At 34.9% G+C, this 10,629-nt stretch overlaps 1 protein-coding gene across 1 annotated transcript in view; it reads right to left on the reverse strand.

Moving 5' to 3' along the window:
• Nucleotides 1-10,629, reverse strand: part of LOC108736195 — a 121,651-nt gene that overhangs the window by 104,548 nt on the left and 6,474 nt on the right. The window contains exons 2-3 of the mRNA XM_025977711.1: nt 7,078-7,357; nt 6,565-6,912 (exon numbers count right to left, since the gene is read on the reverse strand). Of these exons, the coding sequence (XP_025833496.1) occupies nt 6,565-6,912; nt 7,078-7,357 (628 nt within the window). The remainder of the gene's footprint in view (nt 1-6,564; nt 6,913-7,077; nt 7,358-10,629) is intronic.

Consider the following 10,629-nt stretch of genomic DNA (forward strand, 5'->3'; position numbering starts at 1 on the left):
CCATTTTCATGTAAGAAAGGCAGAACCAGAGGCACGACAGCGTCGTTGCTTACTCTTGAAAATCATTAAATAAACAGAAATAAAATTACACAGTTTTTAAGAAAGAAGTGTGCGCAGCAATGTTTGGTCTAAGGAATCTCGCCCGTACGTACACGAGAAACACAAAGCCATATACTCCTACCATCGACGATCGTCACAACAATCAAACAAATGCCACAATGTAACGCCGTATTCAACCAGCTTGTAATTGACAGTATCAGTGTTGTATGTCCATTGTACTTTTTTGCCATGTAATATTATTATTTGTCAGATTACATTTGCGGGACTTGAGGGTCAACGCCCGAACCATATCGCCGCTAAGAAGATAAAATCCTTGATTTTCATAGATGACAACCCCGAAAGTAGTATACGCTAAATAGCACGCAACGTTGGCCCCTCTCATTTGACAGTGTGGCAAATTTTACACTAGCAATTGTTGTAATCTTATCATTTACAATAAAACAAGTCTTGTAGCAAAGTGATTTTCTGCTGGTAGTAGATTTGTATCAGTGGTTTCGACAGGAAAGCCTAAGCCAGAAATAATTATGGTAGATGTCTCGATGACAGTCGTCTAGAACGGGTTTCAAATTTCTAACAATTTTGCAGTGTACGGATGTGTGTGTGTTTTGTAAGAAAAGTAACGCGCCTTGGCAATACCTCAAGGATGGCGTGAAAATTTGTGTTTTTGTGTATTGTGTTATTTGTTATAACGTCATACTAAACATTATATGTAGTGGTAGTTTTGTTGATGTTTATCTCAGCCGATCGACAAGTATTGTTCACGTTCTCCAACGTTGAGTCCTTCTCTCAACTTGGTGCAATGATACAGGACTTATGTTGCCAATTCACGCCCAGAACTAGTTTCGGATTGTAACTTGTGTTTTTTTTATAATTTCTTTTTATCCCTTAATCCTCTGTACTCATCATGCGATTCCTTACAGCGTCTAGATGACACCCTCAAAATCTTACTACTTATTTCAAACACACCCTGTACAGCTCCTAAGGCTTAACAGTTGTTTATTCTATTAAAAATATTCTTGCAGTAAGCTGTTTTAGGCTTCACGAGGACGTGATTTTTCTGAAAGAGAGTCCTATGGTGCTAATAATTTACAGAATTAGTTTGACTTTATTCCGGTATAATTTAAGATAATTTACGAAACGTGGAATTGCTGTACTGAACTAAGCTACAAAATTATATTTATTGCTATGTCGAAATACGATTTGTAAGACGCAGAGCATCTATGTAGGATAGCTACACGGGAACTACGGATCTAGACCGTGACCAAGTCGTGGCGTTCCGTGTGGTAGAAATGCAAACAAGAACTATGTCGTAAAGTATAAAGAACCAGAAAAAAGGGGTAAGGGGGATATTTAGTAAGACCATGAAGTCATCGGAAGATCTTGGTTGAGGAAATCCATAATTCATTCGAATTAGAGATTCGCCATGTGCAGAGTGCTCATGTCGAGTAGTTTAAATATCAGCCGAGAGCGATAGATTTCAGACCGTTAGACAACATCTCCCAGTAAGCCGCGAATAAATCAAGGTAGACTCCATAAACTCAATCTCCTATTGTGGCTTTTGACTCTTGATTACTCCCAATATTGTTTATTAATTTACTTTATCAAATTAATAAATTAGTTTCATTCATTGACTAGTTTAATGTATTAACGTAGTTNATGCACACTGTCACCGCTACTTTTTAATCTATACATCGAAGACGCCATCAACATCATTAAAGACAGTACAACTGTAGGGATAGATGTGCATGGGCAAAAGATTAGTATGCTTAGATTTGCAGATGATGCAAATTGAAATGGACTGTACATACAGTGCATTATTATTGAGCTGTTCATATGTGTAAGCGTATAGATATTCGTATTAAATAACCGAATCTATAAAGAAGAGACGAAAAATTTAATTGCTGTTCATATGTGACTTTCTGATGCATTTTGCAATAGATGAAAATGATGACAATTAGGATTTAATGTTTCGACATATTGAAGATCATAAATACCGAAATGAAGATAAGAAGCTAATAAATTCGTACAAACCAGAAAAATCAAAGACCACTGATATCAAAATGAGTATAGTTCTTAAAAACGATGATCAGAGGCCACGCAGACTAGCTATACCTGAAAAGGAAATAGTAGAAAGACAATTAAAGGAATAAACAAAAGAGGATATAATTAGACCTAGCTCATCAGATTACGCAAGCCCAATAGTACTCGTTAAAAAGAAAGGTGAATCTACGAGAATATGCTGTGATTATCGCAAATTAAACAAGAATATCATTAAAGATCGTTTTGCACTACCTTTGAATGAGGATGTTCCAGATCAATTAGAAGGTATTCAGTTTGTCAGCACCATAGATCTGAAAAATGGTTTTTTTCATGTGCTCGTGGCGGAGGACAGCATTAAATATACATCTTTTGTTACACCCAGTGGGCAATATGAATTTTTGGTCTTTGCAATAGTCCTGCTGTTTTTCAAAGATATATATCTTACATCTTTCGAGATTTGACAAGACAAAATATTATGATGTACTACATGGATCATTTAATAGTGTTAAGTAAGGATGAAAATGAAGGATTGGAAAGATTGAAAATAGTTCTTCAAGTAGCCAGAGAGTATGGTTTAGAGATCGAAGCAAAAATGTCAATTTTTACAGAAGAAAGTGGAATTTTTAGGATTCATCATAGAAAATGGAGAGTAACCTACGACGACTAAACAAGTTCAATCCTTTCTAGGACTTACGGGGTATTTCCGAAATTTTGATAGGAAAAATATAATAGTTACGAGTTAGAGGTTCTCGCTATTATTCATGCTGTTAAAAAATTTAGAGTGTACCTGCTAGGTCAAAAATTTCGAATAGTGACAGATTGTGCCGCATTTCAACGTACAATGGATAAAAAAGATCTCACAAGAGTTGTACGTTGGGCTTTACTTTTGGAGGAATACACATATGAGATTGCGCACAGAAAAGGAAAAACTAAGCAGATATCCCGTTACGCTGATGACAATTACTGAGGATATTTCTAAGGAGAATGGAGTGTTAGAACGTATACAAATCGCACAAGGAAAGGATGAATACGTACAGGCGTTAAAGAAAATATTAGANCATGCTAATATAAAAGAAAACCACCACCACCAAATATTACAACCTAAGCAGTTGACTCAGATTGCTATGAAAAAATCCCAAACAGGGTAGCTGTATTAGCTAGATTAGGTATTTATAAATTACGAGAAACGTAAATGTAGTATGAAGCAATCGGTGATGCACCCCGCTACCTGCTCTGGGTATTCGTCTAAACTGTACAAAGGAATTGCTAAACTAGTATTTGAAGAAACCTAACTTTAGAAAAATATTTATCTGCTGATAATGACACGAGCTACCTATACTGATACTTGACTGATGTACTACTTATTTCCATAGAATATTAAATATACCTACATTATACAAAATATTCTTTATAAATGTTTTGCTCTATTGTTCGCATGCACACTATCATTGCACTTGGGATTCACAAATATTTCGGTTGTCTGAAATCCTAAAGAGAACTTATAATCTAATCTTTCTATATTATTATCCTTCACTTCTATCTACGTCTCACTTACATATATTATTTCATTTTAATCTGTTCAAGAATTTATTATGCTTATTTCTGATCCTTGCCATATTCCATGCAATGTTCATATTTTTCTACTTCTTACACCTCTACCACGTTTTCCATATTATGGAAGGAGTGATTTCCTTTTATTTCTGCTAGTTTCCCTGTCTCTTAGTTCTATAACGTACTCTTTCTTTTAATTTACACTCTCTTATGCCCCACCTTTGTATCTAACGCTGGCTCTTTTTCTCTTATGTTCTCTTCTCTTATTCTTTACACTATTATATTTTTAATTCTTTTTTCTGCTGCTGATAGATCTCCCTTAATATAGACTTGATTCCCTTGATCCCTTTAGCTTTTCTGTCTTAATATTTCCAACCTCTCTTCTAAGATTGCTACTGTTGCTTCAACTTTCATATCCTTTCTTAAAAACTTTTATAGTGCCTTTTAGATTCCATCTCTCACATCTTTTGTATTACTTATTTTTCCCTTTTCTGGGTATTATTACATTTAACTTTTTACCTTTTATTTTTTATATTTCGATTTCCCTTATTTTCTTCTCCCTTTCATTCTTCTTCAAAACATTTCTGATACGTTTAGACGATTTAATAGTATGGTCCAGGACGTTTGAGAAACATGTCACAAGGCTTGAAGGTTTGTGTAATTTCTACAGGACTAGTAAGTTCTTTGCTGATATAGAGAAACCCCTATGCGACCGCACAACAGTAATAGAAAGATTTGAATAGAACGAGATTCATGAAAATACTTACAGAGTCGTTAAGTAAAAATTGTTGTGGGTCCCTATTGACTATGACCCAGCTACTGAGCTAACATACGCGAAGAGAACCATTTTCATGTAAGAAAGACAGAACCAGAGGCACGACAGCGTCGTTGCTTACTCTTGAAAATCATTAAATAAACAGAAATAAAATTACACAGTTTTTAAGAAAGAAGTGTGCGCAGCAATGTTTGGTCTAAGGAATCTCGCCCGTACGTACACGAGAAACACAAAGCCATATACTCCTACCATCGACGATCGTCACAACAATCAAACAAATGCCACAATGTAACGCCGTATTCAACCAGCTTGTAATTGACAGTATCAGTGTTGTATGTCCATTGTACTTTTTTGCCATGTAATATTATTATTTGTCAGATTACATTTGCGGGACTTGAGGGTCAACGCCCGAACCATATCGCCGCTAAGAAGATAAAATCCTTGATTTTCATAGATGACAACCCCGAAAGTAGTATACGCTAAATAGCACGCAACGTTGGCCCCTCTCATTTGACAGTGTGGCAAATTTTACACTAGCAATTGTTGTAATCTTATCATTTACAATAAAACAAGTCTTGTAGCAAAGTGATTTTCTGCTGGTAGTAGATTTGTATCAGTGGTTTCGACAGGAAAGCCTAAGCCAGAAATAATTATGGTAGATGTCTCGATGACAGTCGTCTAGAACGGGTTTCAAATTTCTAACAATTTTGCAGTGTACGGATGTGTGTGTGTTTTGTAAGAAAAGTAACGCGCCTTGGCAATACCTCAAGGATGGTGTGAAAATTTGTGTTTTTGTGTATTGTGTTATTTGTTATAACGTCATACTAAACATTATATGTAGTGGTAGTTTTGTTGATGTTTATCTCAGCCGATCGACAAGTATTGTTCACGTTCTCCAACGTTGAGTCCTTCTCTCAACTTGGTGCAATGATACAGGACTTATGTTGCCAATTCACGCCCAGAACTAGTTTCGGATTGTAACTTGTGTTTTTTTTATAATTTCTTTTTATCCCTTAATCCTCTGTACTCATCATGCGATTCCTTACAGCGTCTAGATGACACCCTCAAAATCTTACTACTTATTTCAAACACACCCTGTACAGCTCCTAAGGCTTAACAGTTGTTTATTCTATTAAAAATATTCTTGCAGTAAGCTGTTTTAGGCTTCACGAGGACGTGATTTTTCTGAAAGAGAGTCCTATGGTGCTAATAATTTACAGAATTAGTTTGACTTTATTCCGGTATAATTTAAGATAATTTACGAAACGTGGAATTGCTGTACTGAACTAAGCTACAAAATTATATTTATTGCTATGTCGAAATACGATTTGTAAGACGCAGAGCATCTATGTAGGATAGCCACACGGGAACTACGGATCTAGACCGTGACCAAGTCGTGGCGTTCCGTGTGGTAGAAATGCAAACAAGAACTATGTCGTAAAGTATAAAGAACCAGAAAAAAGGGGTAAGGGGGATATTTAGTAAGACCATGAAGTCATCGGAAGATCTTGGTTGAGGAAATCCATAATTCATTCGAATTAGAGATTCGCCATGTGCAGAGTGCTCATGTCGAGTAGTTTAAATATCAGCCGAGAGCGATAGATTTCAGACCGTTAGACAACATCTCCCAGTAAGCCGCGAATAAATCAAGGTAGACTCCATAAACTCAATCTCCTATTGTGGCTTTTGACTCTTGATTACTCCCAATATTGTTTATTAATTTACTTTATCAAATTAATAAATTAGTTTCATTCATTGACTAGTTTAGTGTATTAACGTAGTTCAGTAAATGAGTGTAAACGGTGTTAATTGCATGGTTGTTAATATAGTAAAAGTTTATAAGCAAAACAATGGCTCCAAAGCACTACGTTACTTAGATAATCAGTAGTCACTGTAGGATTTACGTTATATATGACGTTTGAAGAAACTAAAAATTAAATTAAATTACTTATCTAAAAATGTTTTCAATTACATGAAGCATAAATTTGGAAATCTCGACATATATTACACATTCAAGGTATAGTAAAAACTGGATAACTCTGAGTACTGAAAATAAGATTGTGGGTTTACACCTTTATTAAATTATTTTAAAAATCTACCTGTAGATAACTACAAAAAACGATGATAGTTTGACTAACCTTTCATATAGAGCCACCACATTTGAATAGTGTACGATCCTCTTTCCAATTCAAAGAATGTTTCCTGACTGTCCCAATTCAAACAATCCGGATCTTGCAAAACGTAAAGAGACAACAGTCGGCAATGTAGATCCAACAATCTTTCTGCAACAGCTTCATTCATTTCTTCAAATTTTCTAAGTATTTCATTCAATGCGTTGTTGCTTTCATTTGATAATCGGCTTCGTTTGCATTTATTGACATAAAACCATATGCAATTTTTTAATAACGAAGATGCTCCAATAGTTCCCGTTAATACAGATAAATCCGCGTGATCGAGTGCTTCTTGTGTTAACGCATGAAGATGATCTGAAACGTTCAAAATGCGGTAGTAATTATTTTTGGAAAAACTGACTTCCATTTAATAAAATATGTAACAAACATGATGATGAACACGCAACCGCAAACAAACACAAACACACTCTCTCTGTTGTTAATATAACCAAAAGTTGATTTTCTATTTCTTTTTGTTACCTAGGATTTGTTCAGACGAACTTATGATTAACGATGAAAATTTTTGTGGGTCGGATGTTTTCACAATTTCCACATGATCTTCTTCTGTGGCCACTTCGTCATTTTTTTGAATGTCAGCATGTCTCTTTATTAAGCCTGACGATAAACGAAATCCTGCCAAGAATTCATCTTCCCACCACAATACTAGTTTTATAGAAGCAAATGATGCAAACAAAGGAAAGTCTAAATGTCCACCGACCACTCCAGCGCAAATAGGTTGTTGAAGAATAGTTTGATGTTCCTTAAAATACATTACCAAAAAGTTTATAGGAATAGTCATCCACATTTCAGACTGAATCTACAACGCAATTCAAATACGTAACAGGCAACCAAACTAATAAAAAATATTTCTGACAAATTCCGTTATGTTTTTTATAACTGAAATAACTCAACTTTTATATTTTACAGTGTGATGTTCACCTGTTGTAGTTAGAAGCAATTGATGAATAAAAACTGGCAAAATATTAAGTAAATAAATGTTGTTAATAATAGAAAAATATTCCATGTTCTTTGAAAACCAGGTATACATGGTGGTCCAAACGGTATTCAATATGGTTATTGTGACCCAACTGTAAGATTAATCGAAAAATTTGGAAACGAAACTTATTCCCAATTTTAACCCTCAACTAACATAGTGACTTTTGTAATTTAACCAATATGGTGGGGTAAAACTCAATTTCATGATGAACAAAACAGTTTTTATATTATAAACATGCCCCTATAAACTTTAAAAAATTAAACTATTAACAAATTAAACTTATGATGATGACAAATAAACGAATTTGTGAAAAACTATTATTTATTTAAAATAAAATTGCGAAGAAAAAATGTTACACTAACAACACAGTGGCATAAAAACGCCCCAAAAGGTAATATCGCGAAAAGGGTAAAACTCTGCCTGTTGCGTTCACCTACTCGTAGTGAATGCGCTCGACTGAGAATACCTGGCTTACCGGTTGCTGATTTATCCCCGTTTGCACCGACGTAAATAAGTGCTACTTAGCTTTAAGTAGTTCTTAAAATCCGGAAATGTTTTGCGCCGCAAGTGAAGTCACGCTTAAGAATCGAAACAGATTCTTAACATTAAGCAAAAGATGTTCCTGACTTAAGCATTGCCTAAAATTTGTAAAATGTAGCAGATATAACGTATGATCAACAAAATGGTACTTAAATTTAACGAGGAATCCAAAAATGCAATAATAAATGGGGTATTCCATTTGAAAAAATGAAGTTAGGTTGCCTCCAGGAAATATGGGACACTGTATAATCGAAAATAACATAGGGATACGAAGATACTTATTTAGAACGACTCTTATTAAAAACGTTTTTTGATATCTTTAACTGGAAACGAGTTACTGAAAACAACCTGTAGAAATACGTATTTTTCAAACAAGTTTTAGTTATGAATTTCTACAAACAATTTTTGTCAACAATTAAACATAACTTTACCTTTAGCATTCATTATACGCTTCTAGCTGATGCATCAATATTTTCATTAATTGTTTACTTGTCATTTTTTTCTATATTTTCTTTAAACCCCCGTTCTCTTCCTGGTTATATTTTTAAGAGGATCATTAAATTTTCACATTCATAACGCTCTTACATTCTTTACATTCATCACAACCTCCCAGTGCATGCGTCAATGTTTCAGCTAATTCTTACACCTTTACTTCCATTTTCTACGCTGAACATTGCTATTACATTCATACCGTTTCACTTATTCAAATATTCCGGTTCTCAATCTTCCTGCCAATGCTCTCATCACAAGTTTTTGATACATTCAAAATATCTGGATTTACCAATTCTCCTCAAATTCTCCGCCCTTATCATTTATCGTTTAATGTTCAGTAAGCTTGTGTTCCGATCCGACGGGACTTGAACCTTGACGAAACTCTGGTACAAACTGCAGTGGGTGGATCGGCTTGCGAGTTTCGATGATTTAGGGAGCCGGACCATAGGTTCAACCANGCACAAGGAAAGGATGAATACGTACAGGCGTTAAAGAAAATATTAGAAAACGAAGAAACCTACAAGGAATATTTCCTCAAAAACAATGTACTTTATAAGTTTGAAGACGGAAAAGAATTACTAGTGTTTCCGAAAGCAATACAACCAGAAATTATTAAAAGAGTTCATCAAAATGGACACTTCGCAGTGTCAAAGACGGAACAACTTGTTAAAAGAGAATTTTGCATTTCCAATTTAAAAAACAAAATACAGGATTGTATTCGAAATTGCATTCCTTGTATCCTAGGTAACAAAAAGAGTGGTAAAAAAGAAGGATGATTACATCCAGTCAAGTGGAAGAACCTCTAAATACTTATCATGTTGACCATCTAGGACCACTGGCTAGTACTAATAAGAATTACCGACACATATTTGTTGTTATAGACGATTTTACCAAGTTTACATGACTACCCTACGAAGTCAACCACGTCTAAAGAGGTTGTAGATTTTTTAAAGAAACAGCAACAAGTTTTTGGTAATCCCGCAAGGATTATTAGTGACCGTGGCACAGCTTTTACTGGCCAAGAATTTCAAACGTTTTGTGCTGAAGAAGGAATAAAACATGTGTTAATAACTACTGGTGTCCCACGAAGTAATGGACAAGTAGAAAGAGTTAATCGTGTTATTATTCCAGTATTAACCAAACTCAGTCTACAACATCCGACAAAGTGGTATAAATTTGTTGACAGAGTGCAGAGAAACATGAACTGTACGGTTCAAAGAAGTATTGCTGCTTCTCCATTTGAAGTACTCATAGGAGTAAAAATGCGTAACAAAGAAGATGTTTTAATTCAGGAAAAAGTTCGAGACGAGAGTAGACGACAATTATTTAAGATTCAAGAAGAAAATAGACATACTTATAATTTAAGAAGAAGAATACCTAACATTTATAAAGGAGGCGATTTAGTAGACATCAGGAGAACCCAGTTTGGACCTGGACTGAAGCTTTGCCGAGAGTATTTAGGACCATACGAAATTGTGAAAGGTAACGAGAGATACGATGTTATGAAATGAGCGACCAGTTCGAACTTCCACTTGTTCGGAACACATGAAACCTTGGGTTGATAATGGTGATGAATCCGAGACGGATTTAATGTCGGATGGCCGAGTGTAGGATTTGAATTATTATAATATATAATATGCCCAGGTGCAAGAGCGATACCAGTTAGGTGGTGGTAGATCGATAATTTATTTTTACTTTCGCGTGCATGTTGGGGTACGCGAGAGACCACCAGAGAGAAAGTAAAAGACGATCAAGGTATGAAGACGTTGCTGTAAGACGATACATTTTATTTAAACGGAGCATTTTTGCCAAATCAAAGACGAAAGACGTATTTTTGTCTATTAATTAAGACGTGTACATTTGAAGACGCGATACATTGTAAATAAGTTGTTCCTGATATTTAGTTCTGTTATTTGTTTTGATGTTTGATGTTCGTTGTTATTTTTCTTCATTATTAATATATATATATATTTATCAAATCACCCGCTAGACACGAGAAAAAG

This window comes from Agrilus planipennis, unplaced genomic scaffold (assembly GCF_000699045.2).
Source record: "Agrilus planipennis isolate EAB-ADULT unplaced genomic scaffold, Apla_2.0 scaffold125, whole genome shotgun sequence".
NCBI lineage: Eukaryota > Metazoa > Arthropoda > Insecta > Coleoptera > Buprestidae > Agrilus > Agrilus planipennis.